The sequence below is a fragment of the Manis pentadactyla genome, chromosome 18, assembly GCF_030020395.1.
Source record: "Manis pentadactyla isolate mManPen7 chromosome 18, mManPen7.hap1, whole genome shotgun sequence".
Taxonomy (NCBI): domain Eukaryota; kingdom Metazoa; phylum Chordata; class Mammalia; order Pholidota; family Manidae; genus Manis; species Manis pentadactyla.
In genome coordinates this window covers 27,192,444-27,218,064 of record NC_080036.1, presented here as the reverse complement: position 1 = coordinate 27,218,064, position 25,621 = coordinate 27,192,444, and the positions used below count along the sequence as shown (strand labels likewise).

At 55.0% G+C, this 25,621-nt stretch overlaps 1 protein-coding gene and 1 long non-coding RNA gene across 8 annotated transcripts; one reads left to right on the top strand and one right to left on the bottom strand.

Moving 5' to 3' along the window:
- Window positions 1-2,265: 2,265 nt before the first annotated feature.
- Window positions 2,266-9,529, bottom strand: LOC130681457 (uncharacterized). Of its 2 annotated transcripts, none has more exons than XR_008994623.1 (4): window positions 9,475-9,529; window positions 7,670-7,723; window positions 3,546-3,940; window positions 2,266-3,099 (listed from the first exon to the last, which is right to left on the bottom strand). It is a non-coding gene; the product is annotated as an uncharacterized LOC130681457 (long non-coding RNA). The 2 variants fall into 2 exon arrangements; XR_008994624.1 differs by lacking the exon at window positions 9,475-9,529 and adding an exon at window positions 8,490-8,550.
- On the top strand, window positions 3,471-25,621 carry RHCG (Rh family C glycoprotein). Of its 6 annotated transcripts, none has more exons than XM_057494693.1 (11): window positions 3,471-3,714; window positions 11,419-11,605; window positions 13,886-14,036; window positions 17,399-17,546; window positions 18,231-18,397; window positions 19,691-19,828; window positions 20,029-20,165; window positions 20,492-20,616; window positions 20,828-20,901; window positions 23,165-23,246; window positions 24,549-25,621. In XM_057494693.1, exons 1-10 carry the CDS (start codon window positions 3,528-3,530, stop codon window positions 23,231-23,233), a joined length of 1,383 nt encoding a protein of 460 aa, XP_057350676.1. In that variant the 5' UTR covers window positions 3,471-3,527; the 3' UTR covers window positions 23,234-23,246; window positions 24,549-25,621. The 6 variants fall into 6 exon arrangements, with proteins under 6 accessions (XP_057350676.1, XP_036787856.1, XP_036787854.1 ...); XM_036931961.2 differs by lacking the exon at window positions 24,549-25,621 and adding an exon at window positions 24,233-24,541 and having other exon boundaries at window positions 23,165-23,257; XM_036931959.2 differs by lacking the exon at window positions 24,549-25,621 and adding an exon at window positions 24,105-24,541 and having other exon boundaries at window positions 23,165-23,257.

Here is a 25,621-nt window from a genome sequence, read left to right as displayed (position 1 = left end):
ACATTTTAGAAGGAAGTGGCTGGCTCCTCCGGGAAACCCCTGCCCAGCCCGACAGACCTGAGCAGCTGGTTTCTTAAAGGTCTCAGAGGACAAGCCCAGAATTCCAGCCTACTGGTGGTCAGAGGAAGTACCAAGCCAGGAGTGGTGGTCTGGAATCATCTGGTGGGAGGTGGATGAGACAAGAAAAGCCAGAGGGCAGAGAGGGAGACGTCTACCTCTTACCTACTCTGCAAATCCTAGAACAGTTCATCTCTTCCAGGAAGCCTACCCTGATCTCCCCGGGACCCACCAAGCTCTCCTCAGCTACATAGGAAAGTGCTTGATTCTGCTTTAACCACTGGGGCAACTTACTTGTGCCTTTTGTATAGTACAACCTGGGGTGGGGGTGGAGAGGGACGGCATCTTTGTGTGGCTATTTGGGCCTAAACCTGAGTTGTCTATGCAGTAGGTACTCATGCTTTGATTAGCTGAATAAATTGAAAGAGTTCACTCATTCATCTGTTCATTCATTCACTCAAAAAATCATTAGTGAGCAACCCTGTCGAGTGAGGCTCTCTTCCAGGGGCCTCGCCCTTGGGAGCTGACATCCTAGCACCGGGAGACAGGCTCCAGATAGATAAATCAGCAGGCAACGTGAGGCCAGCGCTAGGAAGAAAGTGCAACTAAACGAATGAATGAAGTGGAGCTGGGGATGGGAGAAAGGGCCCGGGGAAGAGGGCTCCCACCCTCCCACTGCCCTGGCAGACCTGCCCCCGCTCCAGCATCCCCGGCACCACGGAAGGGCAGGTGTGCTGCAGAGTCTGGGCCCTGGGGTGAGGCTGTCTGTTGGCCTGGCCTTATCTTAACTGGAGAGAAAATATTTTGGGAAGAGATATTCTTCCTGGGCTTCTGGGAGCATTGGCCATTTTCCCCCGTAGGGGCACCAGAAATAAAACTGCTGGCCTCTGGAGGGAAAAACTGAGAGCTTGGTCCACGCGAAGACCAAGGGCAGCCGATGAAGAGGAGAGCAGCCCCAGGAAAGTCAGAAAAGTGCAGTAGCCTCGAACACTGCTGAGGAGGCCAGGACCCCAAGCTGGGGGTAACTGGGACTAGAGCCAGCAGAAGGACCTTCTCTTTTCCCCTCCCTCCCCTCCCTCTCTCTCCATCCCCCATCCTGCCCTGTGACCTTCCCCGGCCACTCTGTTTACACTACACCCCCAGCCCTCTCTTTCCCACTTTCCACTTTTATTTTTCTCCCTGGCACTTATTACCCTGCAACACGCTCTATCTACACTTTCCTTACCCACCGTGCCAGCCTTTGGTCCCTGCTCCCCCCCCCTTCCCCCGAGGACAGACTCTCCATCTTCCCTTGCTGGTGGGTCCCAGCCCCTAGAGCAGCGCCCGCACACAGCAGGTGCTCCAAGGATGTCATTCACTCCTTCCTTCATCCTTCCAAACACCCCCTGAGGGGCTTCTCTGGGCCCACGCTGTGCCCTGGGCAGGGGAGAGTTACAAATAGTATATCACTCCCCTCCTGAAGGAGCTCATGGCCCTGTGGGAATGGATGGCGCCAGGCCTGTGTGCCCCCACCCCCTTTGCCCCAAATTTTCCGCCCCTTGCCTCCCCGCCCTCCACTCACTCCTCTTGCCGTGTGTTTACATGTCTTTCTTTGCAACGGTGACTACAGGTACCCGAAATCAATCCCCTTTCTGGCTCTGCCCAGAGGGGACAAGCAGTCTGATGTAATGAGACCAGATAGCTCAGGGTCTGAATCTGGAGCATGTTCCCTAGGTTCTCTGGGAACTCAGTTTCCTCATCTCTAGGTTGGGGCTTCAATAGCCACCCTGCAAGGGTTCCATTGAGAAGAGAATATGTCTGAATGGTTTGGCCACAGCTGGCATATAATAAATGGCCTTCTTGCTGGAATTGCTCCTGCAGTGTCTGGCTGTGTTTTGAAGGAAGCTGCTTCTTGTGCCAAGGGAGTGGGGGCACCCCAGTGCCCCATTCTGGTGCAGTGGGGCCACACTTGAGTTCCCAACACCCTGATCCAGGGCTCAGCCTCAGGTGTTCTACATGGCATATGTGGCTTTGCAAATCTGGGATTCAAACTGGCAATGATTTTTAAAAACCTATTAAAGAATGCATGCATGAGGATGCACAGGTGCCACTAGCACACCTGGCTCATAAAGTGCATGCTTGCTTTGCGGGACATCTAGCAGTAGGTATCAAAACAGTTCAGCCTCTAGGAATTCATGAAAACCTATGCAAAGACATATGTAGCTGGACGTTCGTGGCAGTTATTTATAACACTAAACAAATAAAAAATAACCTCCTTGTCTAACACAAGGAGATCAGCTAGATAAAGCATGGCATATCCTGCCATTAGAATGATGTAGAAGATGAAGAATATGGGAAGATGGTTACAAAATATTAAGTGAATAAAGCAGCATAAATCAGCATTACAGTACAAATCTTTCTTATAGGAGTGTTGCTTCTAAATAGTGCGATTACAGGTGGTTTTTAGTTTTTCTTTGTGCTTTTCTGTATTTTCCAAAATCTCTACAATACACCTGTATTACATTTTTTAAAGAAAAATCAGAAAATCAAAGTAATTTTGACAAAATATGGACAAAGCATCGACTTAACTTAAATTCTACAGTTAGCTCATGTCAATATCTCACACACTAACCATTGTGTAATTACGGATCATAACTCAATGAACTTATGAAAAACTCTTAAACTGTTCTTATGATCTTTTAACATGCATATTTTTTTCTCAATCTCTTTTTCTTTGGGAATAATTTTGGATTTACATAAAAGTCGCAAACATAGTACAGAGAGTCCTTGTATACCCTGCACCCATTTTTTTCCTCTAAACTTCTTACATAACCCGGGCGCATCTGTCACAACCCCGAAGCTAACATGGCACAGCCCTGTCAACCAAACTGCAGGCTTGGTGTGGATTTCGCCGGCTTTCCCACTGTCACCCTCTTTCTGGTCCAGCCAGTATCCGGGGTCCACGTCTCGCTGGGTTGTCCGGTCTCGCCGGGTTTCCCTGGTCTAGTTCTTAGGCGCCCCTGGATCCTGTGTGGATGTATCCTGTATGGATTTTCATGTATCCTGTATGGATTTTGTAATAAAAAATAAGAAGGGGATGCTGGTGATGCTGGTGACGGTGAAGTCGTTGATGACTTATGTTTGGCAAGTCCCTTCTTTTCATCGCGGTGGGAGGCAAATGATCCGCCGTTTTCTCCCTGTTCGCGGGAACCGAGGGGAGCTGATGGGGCGCGCGGGGTCCCTGCGCGCCGCGCCCTCGGCGTCTGCTCGGGGCGCCGTCCCTCCCGACGCGGGGCGCTCCGGGGGCCTGGGGCGGGGCGCGAGCCCCGGGCCCGCGGTCCCCTGGCCGGCTGGGCGGGCGCGCGGGCGGCACCCCTGTTCCGCCGCCGGACGCGGCCGCCCCGCCCCTGCCCGCGTCTTATAAGCCTGTCCCGCCTCGAGCGCCCGGACTGCCCGCTGCCCGCCCGGCCCGGCCCGGCGCCCGCCGCAGCATGGCCTGGAACACCAACCTCCGCTGGCGGCTGCCGGCCACCTGCCTGCTCCTGGAGGTGGCCATGGTGGTCCTCTTCGGCGTGTTCGTGCGCTACCAGCCCGACGCCGACGCCCGCTGGACGGAGGACAAGCTGTCCAGGAACGTCACCAGCGACCTCGACAACGAATTCTACTATCGCTACCCGAGTAAGTCCGGGGAGGCCCAGGGGAGCCGGTCCCCGGCTGGCCGAGGGCCCTGACTGGCCGCGCGCCTCTGCCCAACTACAGGCGGGCAGGGAGGCATCAGGAGGAGATGCCCCACGCGCCCTGACCCGCCCCTTGGGCTCCCCACCGCGAGCGCTCTCACCCGGGGCGCTGGCCAGTCTGCAGATCCCACCTGAGAAATGGGCTGGTGTGCACAAACTCCTTTTCCCTGTGAAAAAGCAATTGGGAAAACTCACCAGGGTGAGCGCGGTCCGGGTGCCGTCAGAGGCCTCCCAGCTCCCGGTCAGAGGGCCCTACCTGATGTCCTCGAAAGATCCGAGTCCCATCCCAGTCACCACCCAGTGGGGGACCCTGGCTCCACTGTGCCCGGACTCTCCAAGTAAGGGAGCCGGTCTGACGTCCAGGGCTGCAGAGACAGCTCGCTGGCCTGCCAGCCCTGCCGCTGGGACAGGTATGTGAGTTCTGGGCTAGGAGAGGGAGAAAGAGCCCCCCCGAATTCTCTGGGATCCCTGGTACTGTGGTTAAGAGCATGACCTTGGAACCACCAGACCCAAATAATAATAATAGCACCTCCCTTACAGGGGTGACATGAGGCTGGCTGAGACTGTGCAGGTAAAGCTCTGGCACAGCGCTGGGCACGGAATAGTCACATCATCTACAGAGAACGATTACTAAAGGAGAATAAACACAGATGCCCTAGGACTCTGGAGTTGTAAGAACTGGCCCAAGGTCACTCAGTTCAGCCCACCCTCCAGACCCCCAGCCCAGGACTCTTCCCACACCCTTGTACTTTCAGGTTATCCACGCCATCTACCCGCAGTCAGACAATCTTCCTAACTGTTGGTGCCCACATAGTCATGGGCTGTTTTAGAAGGGGCTCTAAAGCTCATCTCAACAGCCACTGGTGTTTCCTCCGTAGCTTGTCCACCTCGGTAATGGGATTCTCTATCACCAAAAATAACATTTGACTTAGATCCAAATAAATAACTGCAGACATTCAGGATGGCAGCCTCCATGAAAAAGAGGCAGGGGGTTGCAGTCTGGGTGGGAACCAGCCATGTTAAGAGGCTACCAAAAAGCTAGGGCTATCCAGGGCCACATTAGTAGAAATATGGTGCTAGAAGAAGGGAGGTGATGGAAGAGAGGTGTGCCCTGTGCTGGTAGAGACCACAGCCTCTACTGGGCTCCACTCAGGGCTCTATTATTTTAAGTCGTCTTGACAGATGTGGCTTGGAATTTAGGCCCCAAAGTCACCCTTCACGTTGCCCATCTTTACTCCCTGGGGTGGGGGACTGACCCAGCAAATGGTGAGGTAGACAAGCTTGAGACCCTCCTTTGCTGTTCCTCCCTCTGGCTCTTGCTTATCTCTCACCATAAAGCCAGCCCTCAGTACAGCATGAAGGGCGAGGACTCCCTTGGGCATTAATAGGTCCTTGATGAGCCGGGGCAATGGAAGGTCTCAAGACCCTATAGTAAGGGCTGCAGACCTCACCAGTGAGGGGTACAGTCCTCACATCTCCCCAGCTCCTATCCCTATTCCTCTATATCCACTCACCCACCTTTCAGGCTTTATCTTCATTGATTCCCTCAACAACCACTTATCTACAGGGTGACCATATAATTTATCAACTGAATGACAATTTTGAGGGGGAATGGGTGGGAGAGTGCTGCTAGCAGTAATATGCCAGGACACGGGCATGAACCGTAACTGTCCCAGCAAACCAGGGCTTACAGCCCCTCTGGACAAATAAGTTGAATATCCTGGTCTCTAGCCCCAAGGGGCTCAGACTCATGGAAAGCAGAGAGGTTCACCCTGATACCCCAGGCCTCAGTGGGGTCAAGTCTGGGCAGCAGAGATCTGTGACAGCCTCCTGGGAACAAGTGGGATGGTGAGGAGGGGAGAAGCCAGGCAGAAAGTGACCCATGGAAAGAGTGTACTGGGAGGCGGGGTGAGTGGCGCACTGTGGACCAAGAGGGGGGTAGGAGGATGCTAAGGGGGGTGAGACATCCCCAGCCACCCAGGGGGCCTTGGGTCTCTCCTGCCATTTCCCATCTGAGTGTTGGGGAGCAGGAAGTGACAGAGCAGAGGAGTGTGGGCAGAGAACCTTAGCTTCAGGACCCCTGGCAAGGGCGGGACACGGTGGCAGTGGTTCAAGCCAAACGGGCCTTCTTTCCCTTGGTCGTCACCGCTGCCCCGGGAGGAAGGCACTGTGATGGCTCCTATTCTACAGGCAGGGACACTAAGGCCGGAGAGGGGAGGCTGCCAAGGTCACTCGGCCAGGAAGCCGGAGAGCCAGGGTCTAAAACGGCGCTCTGGGAACACTCTGCCTCCTCGGCCTCACATTTCCCCTCCTGCACTGCCCTACCCTCTTCAGGTCCACTGGCCCAGGTGGCTGTGGCTAGGGGCTAGAGGGCACGTGTCCTTCTGGCCCAGGCGGGCACCAGGCCTGGGGTCCTGGGCAGCAGGGGTGTGGGGTCAGGGCCCGCCTTTGCAGTACCTTCTGGCTTGCTGGCTCCGGGCCATCAGCACCTCTGTGGGCCTCATCCCCGCCCAGGGGATTAGTGGGGCCTGCTGGGCATCTCTAGTTTCCAGAGGGGTCCAGCTCCAGCCGGCTCAGGCCAGAGCACAGGAGGGCTGAAGGATAGCCCCCCAGGCATGGGCCTCTGGCAGGCAGCAGGCATAGAGCCAGCTTCCTCGTGGACAGGTTCTCCAGGGCCTGAGCGCCCACACACAGCGTCTGGGAGAGGTTCCCTGGGGAGGAGCCATCAGAGCCTGTGCTCCTGAGGCTCCTGAGAAGTCAGGACACATTTCCAGGGGGTGACCCAGGGAAGACGGGGCCAGAGTTCCAGACGCCCAAAGGCCTGTTTCCTGAAGCCAGAGCGGCCAGGCTCGCCCGTGCCCCCGGGGACCTCCATCTCAGATTTGGCTCCGTTTCATAAAGGACATGCTTTCCCACCAGCAGAGGGCAGTGTCACTTTGGAATTAACCAGATCTGGGTCCATCGCTGGATGGAGTGAGCCAACTCCCTAAGCACCTGAGCCTCTGTGTGCTCATCTGTAAAGTGGGGACGATGTCTGACGCACAGGCTCTCCAGGAAGACTGAAGATGGCAGGTGCCCGGTAGAGCACACTTCACGGCCTGGCCCGGGAGCTTCCTCAGAGGGCAGTGAGTGCTCGGCCACAGACGGTGTTTCAGCGGAGGCTCCGCATCCGTTTAGAGGTGTGGCCAAGGAACGTCCCCCTGAATATTTAGTTTTACCTGTTATAGCACTTAAGTTCCCTTGTGCTCTTCTCCCTTTCAAGGGCTCGCTCTTTGCACACCCTGTCAGGCAGGGTGCTACCTATTTCCATTTTTGTGGTTCAGAAATGGAGGTGAGATTCACCCACGCCCGCAGCCAGTCAGTGGCCCCAGCGCACCTGCTGTCCAGGGCCTCTGCACTCCCGGGTCTGGCTCTCACCCCCTGACCATCTGCCCAGGAGACTGTGCAGTGATGGGATCATCGGCTCTGAGGTGTGGGAGAGGCGGCACAGAGCCTTGGGGAGTTCAGGGACTGGTCAGCAGGCCTCAAAGAGAACAGTGTCAGCTGGGGTCGTACCCAGGCCACTGCAGGGCACCACGCTGTGTCATGGAACAGAGGGGAGGGGGCTGCCATGGCCCATGGGCACGGGAAAGCTTGGCCTCCGATTTCGGAAATTTTGGAGATCCAGCCAGCTTGGTTGGGGACCCCTCCTAGGAGGAAAATGAACTGGGGAGGGGTGAAGGGGGGAGTGAGAACAGCTGCGTACTGGCTCCCCCTTGTGGCAGCTCTCGGGGCTGAGAGGAAGCATGCCAGCTGCACCCCATCAGGGACCTCCCAGTTGAGAGAGCAGGTCCTGGGCTGGGCTGCTTGAGTCACCCCAGGCTGGGGAGAAAAAGGGGAGGAAGGTGGTGTCTCACCAACTTCCACTGGCCCTCAGCAAATTGGCAACCCCATGGAACACAGCTGATGTCCTGAAAGAGAGGGAAGTAGTAGTTAATGGGATTGAGCAATTGCTAAAGAGCCAGGCCTATGCCCAGGGCTGCGGCTGCATCACCTCATTAAATCTGCACCGCAAACCTCGGGGTGGGCCCCACCTGAGCATTGTTCCTGTACCCAAATTCACAGAACAAGATACTGCAGATCAGAGACATTATGTCCTTGCTGAAGGTCACACAGTTTGGACCTTCAAACCATTACTATTAAAGGTATTTTAAGTAGCCCCAAACATCATGAAACGTAAATTAATAAACTGGTACGTTTTGGTTCCAAACAAGGACCAGCTGGGAGATAAAGAGCAAGAGACCAAGGGAATGAATCGGGGAGGTGCCCAAGGGGAGGGAAACCAGCATCTGTGTGCCTGAGGGCCAGGAGAGGAAAGAGACGCCCCAGAGAGGGACAGAGGGAGAGGTCAGGACCCCCGGAGTCTCTCAGGACAGAGAACTGGCGACCTGTGCTCCTGCTCATGGGCCCAGGAAAAGTGCAGGGAGCTCTGAGCCGCAGATACCCTCAAAGTTGGGGCCCCCAGTCTTTTTGGTTTGCCCCTGCCGACATGGCTCCTCTGTGCCACCAAACAGCTGACGCCCCTCTCTTTGAAAGGCCCCACCTTCTGCAATGCTGCCTTTTCCCAGGGACCCTCCCACCTGCCTGTCAGTACCATTCTTGTCTGGTCCACTAGCTTCAAGGCAGGCCAATTGTCTGCTACTGTCTCCCCCTCATACACCCCACATTTCCACTCACAGCAGGCCTGCACCATCTCAGAGCCCAGCTCCAATCCTCCCAAGCTGCCCTGCCCAGACTTCACCAGCACCCCGCCCCGTGATCACCTCTACCTCCCACAGCCAGCACCAGACCCAGCACCCCTCCCACCCCAGAAGCCTCTTCCCACTTCCTTGTGTTTAGCAACAGCTCTGCCCTCCTGCCAAATCCCCTGCCTGCTTTTGGAATTGTAGTCAGAATGTGTCACCTCCCTCTTTCACACCTCTCCTCCAGTCTGTCACCCCTCAGTTTTCCCAAGAATAACATGTATGGTGCTCTACATACATTAGCTCAGTTTCCCCCACAACAGCTGAGAATGTGATAAACCATGAAACACGATAATGCATGAAATCGGCTGCGCACATCGTGAAACCTAAGCAGAGCTGCTGTTTGTGTAAATTTGCACAAGTCTTCTCCAGGCAGAAACTCTGAGCTCAGAGCACCATCCTAGGGTGAGATCCACAGCCGCCTCTCATTGGCTGGCATTGGCTGGTGCACCCCCACCCCTCCCATGCAGTGTCAGGGCTCCTCCAGGTGGCTGCTGGCCAAGGGGCCTGTGGCTGTGGCCTGGGCCTCAGGAAGCTTCGAGGGGGCGCAGAGCCTCGGCCAGGCTGCAGGGGGTGCCAGGGCCTATCCGTCCTGTGGGTAGGAGGTGTTGGACTAGAGAGGGGCCGCAGCCTCACCTGACCACGGAATCCCACCTGGGGCTCCTGGACTGCTGCTGAGTGGGGCTACCTGGGTGCTGCTGAGCTGAGAGCAACAGGCATCCATCCGTTCATGGACATTGACTGAGGGTCTACCTAGGCATGCTTGTAGGTGCCGGGCAACACCAGCATGAGCAGACAGGCATGGCCCTGCCTTCTTGGGTTTTATACAGTCTCGTGGGCTGGACAAGCAAGCCAAACTGCAAGCTGTAGTAAGAACTAGAAAAGAAAGGGGGTGCCGTGAGGGAGAGAACTGACCTTACCTGGGCAGTCAGGAGGGTGTCTGTGATGAGGTGACACTTGGCTGAGATCTGCAGGAAGGGAAGTTGGCCATCCCACAGGAACGGCACCCTAGGCGGAGGGAAGGCCACAGGCAAAGATCCTGGCAAGGGACCAAGAAACACAGGGAGGCTGGTGCAGCCGGGGCACAGGAAAGTCAGAGTTGGGCAGGTAGGTGGGCAGGGCAGGCCCTGAAGACCCCCTCAACTCCCTGCTTTACTTTTAACTTTTTAACTGGGAATAATTTACACCAATATAATTCCTAAAAATAGAGGTTTTCTCTTCCATAGCCACAGTACTCAATTTCATACATTTACATTGTGCAATTCTTTAATATACGACTTCTATCTAATTTTGCTAATTGACCTAAGAATTACCTTTATCTCTCATTCTACCCAACAAACCCAGAATCCAGTCTAGAGTTAGGTTTCGAATTTAGCTAGCGTATCTCCTTCGCCTCTTTTAACCTGCAACATTTTCTACAGCCTTGTCTTTTACGACATTGATAGCTTTCAATAATACAGCCTCTCTCCTTTCTAATAGATTGTTAAGTCGTTTTGTGCTTGTTTCCTCATGATTAGATTGGGACTATGCATTCTCGGCTGGAATACCATAAAAATGGTATGTCCTTTTCAGAGTGGTACATCTGAGGGCCCACGGTGTCCATCTGTCCCTCATCGGTAATCTTAATTTGGGTCATGAGTCAGGACGTGCAATTCCTCCAATGTATGCTTACTGGGTGTTTTTTTGCCCCTCCCTTACAACTCAGTAAGCAGTCAATAGGGAGACTCCTTAAGATAATGCAAATACACTGCTTTGCATCAAAACTTCTTGGATTTTCCACTGATGGAATCTTTACTGTGAGAATTATGTTTTTTTTCCAACTTCAGCACTCATCTACATTTAAGTCGTCCCTTGGCATTCTGCTGTAAGCAGGAGCTCTCCTGCCTGTCTCATTTATTTACTTACCTAGCGTGAGTCCCTATTTTTTACATGGTGTTAATGCATTAGAATACATGATGATCTTGGAGCTCCGTTGTCCCAGATTTGGCCAGTGGGAGCCCTTAGATCTGGCCTCCTTAGAGGTGTCCTGAGACACCTGTAGTTCATTTTAGTGTCTTCTAATTTGTAACTGCCTTTGCCTCTCAGAGCTCTTTGCCTTCTGTTATTTCCTGGCTTCCGAGAACCACGTAGTGTTAGCACTGGGGGGACAGGTAAGGTCACTCTCATCTATCCCTTTAGTTTTACTGCTGAGAAAACTGAGGCGCTGAGACCTAGTGACTCCAGTCATTAGGTGACTCCAACTGTCTCCCCAGCACGTGGAGGGACTGGGGTCCAAATTCAGGTCTCAGTGATGCTGGAAGGTGTACTTGCTGGGGTGCGGGGGTGCAGGTGGAGATGCTCCTCAGGGAATCAAGTGATGTGCTTGGCCAGTCAAGGGGCTCCGAGGCCAGATGAGACCAACTTCTCCACAGTAACGGAGTGGGGTTGAGGGCACAAGGCCACAGAAGGCCTGGGTTCTAGACCCTGTGTGTGGTCCACAGCCTGGCCCCAATTTCTGATGCCCAGACGCCACACCCACCCAGGGATGAGGGTGTAGACGGAGAGCGCCAACGCCAGAAGGGGTGCTCCCGCCTTAAAGTGCCGGCTCACCTCCGTCCCACCAGCCTAGCACACCCCCCCTCCGCCGACCCCCAGAGGCCTTAGGACAAGGCGGGGTAGTGGCCGTTCTACCTGCAGCGGAGCCATTCCCGACTGCGCCTGGCCCCGGGACCCGCACGGGGAGACGCGAGGGCGGGTCTTGGGGGCTGCCCCAGCCGGGCCGGTGGCAGGGAGGGCAGGCGCGGCGGCGGGCCCTGCTGGCCTACAGCCAGGACCGTGGCGGGCCCTCGGAAGGCCGCCCGGCCACCTGCTGCGCTCTGCCTCAGGTTTCCAGGACGTGCACGTGATGATCTTCGTGGGCTTCGGCTTCCTCATGACCTTCCTGCAGCGCTACGGGTACAGCTCCGTGGGCTTCAACTTCCTGCTGGCGGCCTTCGGCATCCAGTGGGCGCTGCTCATGCAGGGTTGGTTCCACTCCTTCCATCAAGGCTACATTCTAATCGGCGTGGAGAAGTGAGCTGGGCGCACTGGGCGGGGCGGCGGGGCGGGGGCGGGGGCGGGGCCGGCGGGAGGAGGGCGGGGCCGGCGGGAGGAGGGCGGGGCCGGGGTGAGGGGGCGAGTGTGAAAACGAGCCCTCGTTAGCCTGCTGGAAAAGCAAATCCGCAGAAAGAGTTTACAGGCAAACTGCAAAAAAACTACGGTTCAAATACAAAGCCCTTCTGTCACATACAGGGCACCAATCAGGTATCATAGGCCAAGTGTCTGAAATTTAAAACATATGCCAAATATTTGCAAAATATTGATTCATTCACGCCATATTAATAAAACTAATTCACTTACTGAGTGCATGAACTAACAGAATCAGGAAAGATAGCTGACTAGACAGAAAATACATTGGAACCATAAATCAGTCTTTTTGTATATATTGACTGTGGTTAGGAGTCACAGTCATGCATACATATCACTCTGCAGTTCAAAATGCACAAGAAATTCCCATTCCCAAAGCCACAGACCCAACCTTTGAAGAACCTGTAATATATTTATTTAATTGGCCACTGCAGCAACATAGCTATGGGTAAATGAAGAAACAAGAGTACGCAACTTTTTTAAATCTTCAAAGTGAATTATTATCACTTTGTGAGTTAAATTTTTGGTGAGCCAGTTATTCAGCAAGTTAGTCAACTTGGGAACTGATGCTCAGAAACTGAGCTGCAGGTGATTTCTGGGGCCCAGGGCTGAGATGAGCACGTCATCCCCAGACCTGAGCTCGTGGCCCCTTCTCCTGGCTTCTGTCCTCCCCATGCGGCAGAGCCCTCCAGGTCCCGCCTGTCACTCTAGGGTGGTGCCTCCCTGCAGAGCCTACCCAAGCGTCACTGAGCTCTCCTGAGATGTGACGTCCAGCTCTCCATTTCCTGGGAGCTGTGGGCCTCTCTGCTCCCCTCTCATTCCTTCCTAATGGTCGCCTCTGTCAGATGGGCCTCTGGCTGCAGTTATGGGAACTCGGGCAAACAGCTCAGCCTCTCCAAGCCTCCGTCCGTTTCCCATCTATGTGATGTGGCTAATACGACATGTCCCCTAGGGTTCAGCTGTGGCACAGGAGGGCAGGTGCGGTGCTGAGCAGGTACTTACTTCAGTGCCTGGCACTTAGTAACTGCCATCATTCGTTCAGCCCACTGCTAGGCCCTGGGGGGCAGCGAGCAAGGCTCATGGTGAGCAGACATTCCAGCGAACGCCTTCTGCCTTGGGAGGGACCCTGATGGAACAGGGCCCTGCCCCCATTCTGCCCTATAATCAGCTGGCTTCCTCTCACCTCCTGATTCACACCCGCATATACTCCCTCCTGAGCAGGGGCGGGGAACCTCCTCCGTCCGTGACTGGCTTGAGGAAGTGGCCCCTGTTGTCCCCACACCCACCCCAAATCACAATTCTGATGACTCAGTGTGGGAAAGCTACATTGAGGAACTGCCTGGGAATCCGGGACAGTTCGGCTGCTGGCAGGGCACAAGGAGGCCTGGGTTAGGCAGCAGGCATGTGGACGGAACTGGGCCTCCTGTGGCCACATGCCGTCCTCCTGTCTGTCTGCCTTTCCACCAGCCCTCCGCTGGGCTTTCAGGGCCCAGACTTAAGGAGGGCCTGTGTGCTCCTCTGCCTCCATTCTCTCTGTTAGCCTTCCTGCCCTCTCCCTCCACCGAGCCCCCAGCCCTCTACCTCCTGCAGGAAAGCCTCTCTGTCTTCCTGGACATAGATCCTTTCTCCCAGATAAGGTGAGCAGGTCACAATAGTTCAAACCCAAGCAAGGCCTGGCAGCCAGCAGGAGAAATGTATGTAGACCAAGAGATAAGGGTCTAGAGAAAGAGGCCACATCTGGTCGGAGGAATCGGGAAGACTTCCTGAAAGAGGAGGCAACAAGAAAGGCAGATAGGAAGGGCAGATAGAAGATGGGGCGCAGGGCAAGGCCCCAAATACAGGGCATGTTCAACAACAGCAGCCAGACCACCTGGGTGCCTTGAGCACAAGCAGCCTGCAAGGTTGGGGGCCTGAGATGGGAGCTGCAGAGGAAGGGTGTGGCATCTAGCATGTGCCCCTGGTGTGCTGGACACTTGGCGTGTTCTTTTACTTCTTGGGGTAGCTCTAAGATGTTATGTGCCCATTGCCACCGATGTCGAAACTGAGGCTTGGAAAGATTAAGCCACAAGCCCAAGTCCACAGACAACCAAAGTCCCAATTCGAACCCAGGGCTTGGAGGGCCGCTTCTTGCTGTTGCCTCAGCTCCTCCCCGACCCCTTTCCACAGCCTCATCAATGCGGACTTCTGCGTGGGCTCTGTCTGTGTGGCCTTTGGGGCAATTCTGGGCAAAGTCAGCCCTGTCCAGCTGCTCATCATGACTCTCTTCCAAGTGACCCTCTTCTCAGTGAATGAGTTCATTCTCCTCAGCCTGCTGGAGGTGAGCAGGGCTCCGAATGGGGATGAGGGAAGGGGACACTTGGGGAGACCACAGGGGGACAGAGAAAGAGAGGCCTAGGGTGACCTGCCAGCTGGATTCAGGTCAGCCTGGCATATCACTTAACCTTCTGAATCTCAGTTTCCTTGTATCTAAAGTGGGAGCAATGACATTCATTGGCCAGGAATGATAGTTTACCTAGCAAAGCAGCCCAGTACCTGGACAGAGCATATGTTAGTTTTCTCCTTCCTTTCTCTTTCCTGCCCATCAAATGGAAAAAGTGGAATGTCACTGCACATACTCTTGCACACACACCACATTCCCAGATTTCTCTAGCAAGAAAAGGACCCGGTGTATTCAGTGGGCACATCTATAAGGAAGGACCCAAAGGGAGTGGACAAAGTGGACATGCACAGCTGCACAGGTTGTACACTGTACCACTCTTAAGTGCCATTCACAAGGACTATGGCAGAAATAATGCCCCCAGGATTGACCAATTTGATGACCCATGTAAGGGACACCTTAGGCCTCTGACTCAAGCTCAGACACTTCTTTGGCGCCTTGGCAGGGGTGGGGTTCATTCAGGGATCCTACCCATTTCTTAGCTCCCAACTCTTCTACATTTGAACACTGCTGGGAATCTCCTACCACAATTGCTTTTAAAGGCCACCCTACATCTAATCACTCATTTTGTCATTTTTTCCAGCGGCCTAACTAGTTGAAGCCGCTATATCTCTTCCTCCTGACTCATCCCCCTACCTTCATCCTTGCCCCACTCACCACCTCAGGCCAGTCTTCACCAGCATATAAGACCGTTTCCCTTATGAAACCCTCGAGGAGTTCTTAAATTTCACTTCAAATAAAATCCAGTCTTGTTATAAGTCTTCACATGTTCTGGCCTCAGCAGCCTTTTTCTCCAAACTTACCATCTACTCTCTCCCCATCTTTCTGTGTTTTGGCCATACCCTGCCTTCTGCTCAAACACACCAAGCTTGGGCTTACCTCAGGGCCTTTCCACTTGCTGTTCCTTTTACCTGGATTGCTTGTCCCTCAGTCCTTTACATTATTGAAGTCTCAGCTGGAATATCACCTCTTCACAGAGGCGCTCCCAGATTCTCCTACCCAGTAGTGCCTTCTCCCTATCCCCTCCCCTCCCAGTGTGACAGTCACAGCTCTCACATCACCTTGGTCTGTTTTCTTCTTCATAGCATCTGTCCTTCTCTGACAAGACAGGAAACCTTATCTGTCTGGACCAACTCTATGCCCAGCACCTAGCCCAATGCCTAATAAGTACTCAAGAGATGTTTGCCAAGTGAATGGATTTCAGAGTCTGACGCATGTCAGGAAATGCTCCAGGCACTGGGGACCAGAGGGGGCAGGACTCTGGCTTAGACTGCTCACAATCCAGTGAGGGAGCCAGGAAGTCAATAGATGGTGATCATGCTATGTGATAAGGAGTGAGCTCAAGGGCCCGGTGGCCAGCAGGCAGGTCAGGGGGGCTTCCTGGAAGAAGAGACATCAAAGTTAGAAGTCAAGGAGATCACCACCAGGCAAAGCAGTGAGGCTGAGGGAACAGCCAGAGCAAAGGCCTGGAGGGAGGCCCCTGGGGACAGGCCTCCAGTGGTTCCACCTGGCTGGAGAGGTGGTGGGTTTTGGAGAGGCTATGGGGGGCAGGGGAGGGGCGGCTCACGGATCATCCAGATTCCTGGAGAGTGTGTTAAAGGGCCTCCACTTTAGCATGAGGGTAGTGGCGGCTATGGGAGGTTTTAGGCAGGGGTGTGGCATGGTCAGACACACGTAATGGAAATGTCACTTAGGCTGTGGTGAGGGGAAGAACTGGAGGCAGGAAGCCCAGTAGAGTCTGTCCTGGTTGCCCTGGTGAGACATAAGGGGGCTGGACCTGGGCCAGTGCACAGGGAGGAAAGTGGATGCTTGAGGAAAAATAAGAAGGTGAATAAACAGGCTTTGGAGATTGGCTGGGGTGGGAATGTGGGAGGGAAAGGAGTGAGGCCAGGCGACGGGGTAGACAGAGGGGCCAGTGGATGAAACCAGACATAGGCTGAGGAAGTAGTATCTTGGGTGTTAGTTAAGAGTCAGAGAGTGTTCCTTGGACCCCCCCAAAACTCTCCCTGATCTAACACAGAAATTCTTCTAATGCATGGCAGTCTTCTGTCCTCTCTTTGAGCCAGTTCAGATACAATAATCACTGCTGAACGTGTAAGCAGCACTTGTCCTTGGTTGGACCCTGCACCCTGCTCTCAGTGCTTCCTCTGGGTCATCTCATTTAATCCTCATACCTGAGAATAGGCCCAATTATCACCTCCGTTCTATAGATGAGAAGGCTGGGACACAGAGGTTAAGGGACTCACCCAAGATCATCCAGCTAGCAGAGGCACCCACCAGCCTGGGAGTCAGGAAACCCAGCTCTGCCAGCAACTCCACAACTAGCTCTGTGACCTTGGACACCACACTCAACTGTCTGGTGGGGGTTCCCCATCTACACTGAGGGGGGGCGTCTGTGATTCTGACTGCAATTTCCTCTGGGGTTGGTCCGGAGTGGGGAGGAAGAGGAGGCTGAAAAGAGGGGAGGGGGCAGGGGGAAGAGGTTTAAATCCATCAAGCACCTGTTGAGTGCCAGGCACGGTCAGGGACTTTACACAAGTTATCCAGTTTAATTCTCAGGACAGCCCTGTCACTACGATCTCCCCCACTTCATGAATGAGGAACTTGAGATCTGAAGAAGTCCAGAGGCATGGGGTGGGGTGGGCCGGGGGCTCAGGGTGGGTGGCGGGCCGCCTGCTCTGACCTTGGGGCACAAGGGAGATGAGGGTTGGGGGTGGGACGGACAGGGAGGTTAGCTGGGAGGTTGAAGGGCAAGGGGTGTGGCAGGTTGCAGGGGAGATGGGTAATGGCAGGCTGGATGGGGTAGAATTGAGCCAGGTGTGGTTTTATAAAAGGAAATGTGGAGAGAGGAGACCAGAGGGCAGGGAGGAGTTCCCAGGAGTTAAGATAAGGTGGAAGTTAGTGGGTGACCAACCCGGTGCACGGTCACCCGGGTTCCAGCTGTGTGACTGAGCAAGTCCCTCGCCAAGCCTGGGCTTTCCCATCCGGGCACAATCTCATCTGTTGGGTGAGGAATGCCTGGCATTTTGCCGACAGGCTTACAGCCTGGATTCAGGGATCCCTATTTTCCCACCTACCCAGTTGATTGGTCTCCATTCTGCAGCTCAGAGTCAGAGACAGCTGGGTCCAGTGTGTGTGTGTGTGTGTGTGTGTGCGCACACATGCACGCGTGCAGTGGGGGGAATGCTATGAGGAGGGAGGGAGAGAAGGTGTCAGAACCTGACAAGCCTCCTGTACCCCAGGTGAAGGATGCAGGCGGCTCTATGACCATCCACACATTCGGCGCCTACTTTGGGCTCACAGTTACCTGGATCCTCTACCGACCCAACCTCTATCAGAGCAAGGAGAGGGAGAGCTCTGTGTACTACTCAGACCTCTTTGCCATGATTGGTGAGAGCTGCCTTCTGCCCGAGGGCCCCCCTGGTGGGGGAGGTCACCGTGAGTGCAGGCCACACGCGACCCCCGTGTGGCCTGTGGGGGCTACCAGTTCCCTGTGGGGAAAGGGCAGACAATTCCAGAATCCCAGATGCTTGGCCCCTTCCCCCCTGGAGCTAGAAGAAGTCATTTCTGTGTTTTCCGTAGGATGCCCCCCGGGCAGACCCAGTGGTAACCAGGAAGCAGTGACCCCACCCCTGGGCTAGGCAAGGTGCACCTCCACCTGCTGTGCCCCTTCACCCAGAGCGGGCATGTCCACCACCCACTCTGGTCTTTTAAAGCCCAACCCTGCCTTCAAGGAGCTCTAACAGGGTAGTGAAGACGTAGCAGTGTCACCGGGGCGTCTCCCTGCCGTGGAGGTGGGACAAGGTGGGAGGCCTGTAGCCCAGCTATGGACGGGGTCAGGGTGGACTTCCTGGAGTGGAATGGGAGCCGAGTGGGAGTCAGCTGGTCAGCGAGGCGGGAAGGGCCTTCTGGGAGGAGCCCCCAGCATCAGTGAAGCTGCAGGGGCGGGTCACAGCCGTGCCCGTGAACCATTTGGCATCTCAGGAGCTGAAGGGCAGGAGGTCGGTCTGAGCTCCATTGGGCCCACCTAATGCTGCCTCTCCTGGGCCCACTGGGCCTCTCTGGTCCGGCCAGGCTCCCTCTTCCTGTGGATGTACTGGCCCAGCTTCAACTCAGCTGTGTCCAACCACGGAGATGCCCAGCACCGAGCTGCCATCAACACCTACTGCTCCTTGGCAGCCTGCGTGCTCACCTCGGTGGCCCTGTCCAGTGCCCTGCACAAGAAGGGCAAGCTGGACATGGTGAGCAGTGGGGAGCCCTCGGGGAGGTGTGGGCACCGATCAGCATGTCCTGCCAACAGTTCCTTGAGGCAGGCAGCATCAGGGCTGTCACACCCATCTTGCTGATGGAGAAACTGAGGCTCGGGGAGAAATGATTTGTCCCCATTACATAGCTGTTTTTGAGCAAAGCCCAGACCAGATTCTTGGAGGTTCTGTTGCACTGATGAGCTGGCCCCTCTTCTTCATTCTCCTCCCCACAGCTTAGGGTGCAGACAGCTGCTCTGGGCTGCACCCCACATCAGACTTGCCCAGCAAGGCTACTGGGGACACCTTCTCTCTGCCAGGCTTCTGATCCTCCAGACACTGGCCCTCAGTTTTCCTAAAGCTCCCTCAGCTGCCCCACCCCACACAGTCAGAGGGGGAGCCCCTCTGATGCTTTATCCACTCCGCTGGGGAGCTTTGTGGGGATATGGTGTTGCACAGTGTCCATGCTGGCTGAGACTAGTGGGAGGGTCCAAGCCCCAAGGGTGTTAGTAGATTTTTCTCTGGAAGGAAGCCCACCTCTCGGTCTCCTAGACTGGCACTAGCTTCCTGACATGGGCTTATGTGTGCTGAGACGCTGCCAGGAGCCCCTGGACGCACCAGACAGCCACTGAGCAGAGAGGTGTGGACTCAGGCACCAGAGAGCAGAGAACCAGCCCCACTGATGAGGGCACACGTTCAGGGAGGGACATGGGATAGGGTCAAGGTCAGGGGCTCCGGCTAAGCACAGACTTGGATCAAGACACCTTTCTGCCCCTTGCTAGGCTGTGGCGGCTTCAACAAGTCACTTAACTTCCCTACATCTCCATTTCCTCATCTGCAAACATCAAAAGATAACTGCACTTATGTCCTGGGCATGTTGTGGAGATGCAATGCATAGTCCCAGCACGGTAGCTGGTGCAGGTGGCCCTCGGAGAGCCCGCCGGTGCTCGTGCAGGCCCCCAGACTCTGTCTTGGGCATGTGTGCATGTATAGGCCCCACAGGCCCCTGACATCAGCACGTGAACGTCAGACTTGCAAACCTGGGCACACAGGTGTGTGTGGCACTGATATAAAGGGAACATGCAGGCATGCCAACAGGGCTCACCGGTGTGGACACAAGTACACTGACGTGTGCACATGGGAAATGCCCAGACTGCTGGTGTGGCACATGTGCAGGGAACACTGGTCCAGGCTGGAGCCATCCCTGGCTCCCACACCGTGGGTCAGCTCCTCCAGGCTGATGCTCAGGGAGAGGACTGAGCCCCTGCCCCCTCTGCCCACCCCACCCAGGTGCACATCCAGAATGCCACACTCGCAGGAGGGGTGGCTGTGGGGACCGCCGCTGAGATGATGCTCATGCCTTACGGCTCCCTCATTGTCGGCTTCATCTGCGGCATCATCTCCACCCTGGGTTTTGTGTACCTGACGGTGAGGCTTCCAGGCAAGGGGCTGGGCGCTGGAGCATGCTGGGGTCTCTGTGTTCCCAACAGTGGGTGGGTGGGTGGGGGGTCCCTAGGGAGGGGATGGGCCTGGAGAATGGTGGGTCTCTGGGTATTGGGGGCCTCAGAACCCTGGCCTCCCCACACCCCTCTCCCCCGGCCTGAGCAGCACCCATCACCCCTCTCCAGCCATTCCTGGAGTCCCGGCTGCGGATCCAGGACACGTGTGGCATTCACAACCTGCACGGCATTCCTGGCATCATAGGTGGCATCGTGGGTGCTGTGACAGCGACCTACACCAGCAGCGAGGTGTACGGACAGGACGGGTGAGTGTGTAGCAGCTGTGCGGGGACTGAGTGCCCTCCTTCCTTCTCATTCCTCCTTCCTACTGCTCCCCTGGGGGCCCAGACTGTGTCTCTATCCCCTGCCTTCCCCAGTCGTGGCCACTGCTTCACGGGCCTCTCCTCACCTCTGTCCTTCCGCAAGAGCCTGGGCAACCACTGGCTCACCCAACTCCCCCATTTTGCAGGTGGGAAGGCTGAGGCCCAGGGTTTATTTCACCTTGCTGTCTACTCACATTTGTGGGGTGGCAGCAAATGGTTACTTGCCCTTTCTGTGGAGCCCTGACCTGGCCCCCCTGTCTTTACCCCAGGCTTGTCCATACCTCTGGCCCAAAAGGTTTCAAGCCTAACTGGACCTCACGCATGCAGGGCAAGTTCCAAGCTGCTGGCATCTTTGTGTCCCTGGCCATGGCCCTGGTGGGCGGCCTCTTCGTGGGTGAGTGGGAGTGGCCGGGCCACAGGTGGGGCCGCTGCGGGGCTCTGAGGGTGGAGGGCCGGGTGTACCAGAGGCCAGCTCGGAGCTCCCAGGAGCCCTTTGTCTCTGCACTTGTGAGCATGGGGCTGGGGGATTTCGCCAGCTGAGGGAGGGGCTGGGCAGACAAAGAGGAAGTAGTGCCTGACCTCTTGGGACCCCCACCTGCCTCTAGGGCTCATTTTGAAATTGCCAATCTGGGGACAACCTTCTGACGAGAACTGCTTTGACGATGCGGTCTACTGGGAGGTACGTTCTACAGACCTGTCCTCCGCTAGGGTGGCTGCATCCCTTCCCCACCCCCTGCCCACACCCGCCGGGCAGGGGCCTGGGGAGCCAGAAGCTGGGGGATGGGGACAGAACCTGTCTCGTCCTGCTTGCCTGTCTGCGAGGCTGTGACTCCTCCTGGGGGTTGAAGGCTTTATTCTAGAGCAGTAATTCCCAAAGTGTGGTTCCCGTGCTCCCCAGCAGCGCCTGGGCACCTGTTTGAAATGCACATTATTGAGTCCCACCCAGACCTCCTGAATCCAACATTCAGGACCTGGGGCCCGGCACTCTGTGTTTTAACAACCCTCCTTGTGTTTCTGGTGAAAAACATGTCTGAAAACCAGTGCCTGAGACCAGTGGCTTTGGGCCCTTACATGCACACTGGAATCTGGGGAGCTTAAAGTGGGCCAAGCCCAGGCCTCGGCTCCCAGTGACTTGGAGTAATTAAAGCTCTCCAGGTGAATCTGATGTACGGCCTTGGTCAGGAATCCGTGTGCAGTGCTGGGCTTCAGACTCTGTAAGAACTACCTGGAGACCTGCTGAAAAAGCAGCTCCTCAGGCACAAGCCCAGAAATTCTAATTTCTGCAATGAGGGTCTGGAACTCTGCATGGGAACAAGCTCCCAAGTGATTCTGGTACCGAAACTGAGTTCCGGGACACTGCACGACTGTGAGCATCTAGAGACATGTCAGTACAAAAATCCAACATTGTTCTGGAAGCTGAAAATATTACAGTGTCCTAGAACTCCATTTCTTTAAAAACATGCCACCATCCGGGCTTTCTGTGACTTCAGACAGGCCTCCTTCCCCACAAGTCAGGTTGGGAGGTGTTTACCTGTGTGAACACAGGTGGAGGGTGCCGGAGGGTCCTTCTTGCCTCCTGAACTTTGCCCACAAGGCAAGGGCGAGGGCCTGGCCTGTGTCTGTGGCTCCTGAGACGAGCATCGCCCACCATTGCCTTCCATGTGCTGCTGTGTCTCTAAAATCATACTGGAAGTTGTCAGGGCAATTTTAACTAATAACCACTAGATACACATGCATCTTTGTATGCATATTTCACATACATAACTAATATGCCTTTTACATTTGCTCTCTTTAAATTATTTTTTAAATTATAAAATGCATAGAAGCTCATTAAAGAAAATCTAGAAATAGAGAAAACAAAAAGAAGTTCCACCACCCGAATTCAAGCACTGTTGATATTTTTGGCACAGTTCCTTCCAGCCTTTTTAAAAAACCTGCATAGATTTTTTTTTACACAGCTGAAATGATAATATACACCCAATTTGGTATCCTGCTTTTTCTTTATCCATTATCGTAAGAAGTGTTTTGTGTTATTACATTCTTAATAAATTTTCCTTTTTAGCAGGATAATTGTTTTCATTCTATAAAGTCAGAACTTAAAAACTATTTTAGACACCATGATTAGAAGCCACATGGATTTAATGCTAATGAAATAAACTATAAAAAAAAGTTTATCAATTCCAATACATAGAAGTTCACTCTTGGTTCTGTTTTGATCTTTATAATTTACTCTAAGTTCACACCTTCTCCCTCCAGTGTACTATATGCCCTCCAGTGGTACTAAGTCTCAAGTACTACAATTCCATGCCAATGGACGTGACCCACCATGCTGTTTCCTTTGTCCCTGGCTGGCCTCTGGGTGGTTTACCTGGGCGATGAGGTGGCTTCCCAGGAGATCGGGGTGAGATAGATGCTCGCCAGGACCACAGATGAGGCAGTCTTTAGGATCTACTTTCTGAGCCTTGAGGCCAAGGCAAAGCTGATCCACCCTACCAACACCCCACCCACCAATCCACTCCGGCCTCCGGCCTCCCCTTTGGACCCGCCTGCGGTTTGGGGAGCTTGCCGTGCTGCCTCTCACCTGGCACCTTACTACTCGTAAATCAAAAGTGGGTTTAGCACAGCTAGAATCCCCCCAGGCTTGGTTATTAGCCTCTTGTACGCATTTACAACTCCTTCTGTCACTTGAATGCCTTCCCATTGCTCTAGTGGGGCAAGGACCCTGCCTCGTCCTCGCAGTGCCCCAGCACCCTGGACAGTGGCTGAGGTGCTGCAGGGATTCGATGCTTGCGTGAAGGACTGCCCTGCTCCGTGGCATGCAGTCTGCACAGTATGCACGAGGTGGCGCCTGCCACACACCGTTTGCTGCTCCTGCCTTGCCCAGGCAGTTCTAGTTCCACCAGGCACCAGGGCCCTCTCGGAGCTGCCTCTTCTCTCTGCAGTTGCCTAAGGAACCGAAAGATGGTGCAGTCCACCTTGAGGACCCCACCTTCAAGCCCTCAGAACCTTAAACTCCCAGGGCAGGTGAGAAGCAGGTGAACATGGGCTTGGCTTGTCAGTGGGGGATAATAACAGGCAGGTTCTCTCCCAGTGGGGACCTACTCTGGGTATCAGAAAGAAATAATTTTGCTTCAGCAAAAGGGCAAAAAGAAATAAAACATCAAGAGATGAGGATGTGGGCTCCCACCCCTCCTGCCTGGAATGGAGTTGGGGTGGGAGAGGCACTCAGAGGCAGACAAGGTGCACACTGGACACAGGAACATGTGGAAGGCGCTCTCGACTGGAGGTGACCTGGGCTCACACTTGGCTTTGCTAGTCACTAGCTGAGTTATTTCGAGTCTCTCTTCACCCCAGAGACTGAGCCTTAATTTCCTCATTTATAAAAGTGGAGATGACAGGTCTGGCTCTGTTGTGTTTGTTGATTTTCCCACCAAGACCCTTCCTCCCTTCCTGCCATCTACTTGGCCCCTTTGTAGAATACACTAAGCTATTTCTCTTGCTTTTTGTGTCTAACCCTCCAGAGCTCTCTACAACACAGGTACGATTACTTCCCTCTTTTAATAGATGATGAAATTAAGGTTTGGAGAGAGCTCTGGCTCCTCGCAGCTGCTCAGTGCAAGTAGAGGACCTGGGTCTTTCCAGGTCATTATCTTTGGTCTTATCATTATTTGGCCTCCTTGGAAGCCAGAGCTTGAAAAGCACCGTGTCTAGGGCAAAAGGCTGAGTGCCGTGGCCGGAGAGGATGTTGGTGTTTAGGAAAGAGAGAAGCGAGGCTGTGAATGGTTGCTTCCAGTGCTTACCCCACCCAGAAAAGGCAAAGGTGCCCTGGGTGCTACAGCAGGACCCAACAGGGGCCCGCGGCTCTTGGCTCTCTCTTTGCAGGCCCCACACTGACCCGCACTCCGGAAGGAGCCAGTGCTGACCAAGCTGGGAACACAAGCGCGAGGAGAGCAGCACCCCACTTGCTGGGGGTCCAAGGCGCTGCAGCTCTCCTTTCCTCTTCATCCCAGGGAACCTGCCTGAGAATGGAGGAGGAGGTGTAGACAATGTGGGCATCCATGCCGGGTCCTGGCTGCAGGAGGCCTGCCCCCAGGGCTCTTGGTGGCCACCTTCTGAGGAAAGCAGGCCAGATTCAGGCTGGAGGCCGGGGCAGGACCCGAGACCTCCGAGGAGACCACTTGGCTGCCAGCCACCAATTGCTGGGTCTTGCACTCCCTGCCTGCCCCTCAACCAGCTCATCCCATGCTCCCCCAGTCCCCCAGACTCTCTGTGTCATGTGGATGACAGCCTCTGTGAATAAACAAACATTCTTGGTGTTCCTTGTAGGCTGGGTGTGAATGTTCCAGCAAGGCCAGTTTGAGGACCCAAGAGACCTGGCCTCCTGCCCCAGTCCTGGCCGCACACCCCAAGCTGCCGCCTGCACTTCAAGGGAAACCCCCCCCCCAGGCTGAGGAGGAAGAATATGTCCTGGAGCCACAGGCAGAGCCCCCTGGCAGGGCTCAGATTTTGGGCTGGGTGCTTCCCCAAGGCCTGCCCTTACTTCACATCTCCCATCCCAGAAACACTCGCTGCGAAAACTGCCATGCCTGCCGTGTCCTCGGTGGGATCCTGCTCCGCTTCAAGGGCATTCAGGCAGCGTTGGGAAGTAGGGAGGGAGGGCTCTTTAGGGTCAACCCCCCCAACCCTTCCCTCCTTCCTCTCTGCCAAGCCAGCCCTGCTCTCCCTCTACAGCGGGGGAGGGTCTCAGCACATCAGGTCTACCATCACTTATTGAGACCTGCCACTACCTTGGGCACAGGGGTAGTTCCTGCCGTTACGGGGTGCACAGTCTGGCTGGGGGGTGGACCTGACACCAGTATCCACCCTGAGCTCTGACAGGAGTCAGTAGCTTTCCAGAATGGGTCGCCGGAGCAGGGTTTTGAAGGCTAAGTAGGAGTTTACCAAAAGGCTGGCAGAGGGACAGCTTGGGCAGAGACCCAGGGATGGGAATCAACACGGTGAGGTTTGGTATGGCTGAAAGGGAAGCGGGGCAAAAGCATGCCAGCTGGCGGATAAGACGCAGAATCCAGATCCTTTGTGGGGCAGACCCCAGGGAAAAGGGGGTGAGGGGGGTGGGAGGAGAAGGCCTCCCCTGCCTCCAAAGCCACCCTCCCCGCCCCCTCACAACTCCCGCGTGCACACACACAGCCCCTTTGCCAGAGGAGGGGCGCGAGGGGGAAGGACGGCGCTGAAATGCAACCTATTCATGTCCCCGCCATGTAACACCCCTCATTTTCCATGCTGGGTAAAGACAAAAACCCTTTACAACCTGTTTCTGGAACTTGTCAGCAGCTGCCAGGAGGAGCATGTTAATTAAACGTCGGCAAAGATGGAAGCCGGAGGCCCCGGCTCTAATTGGA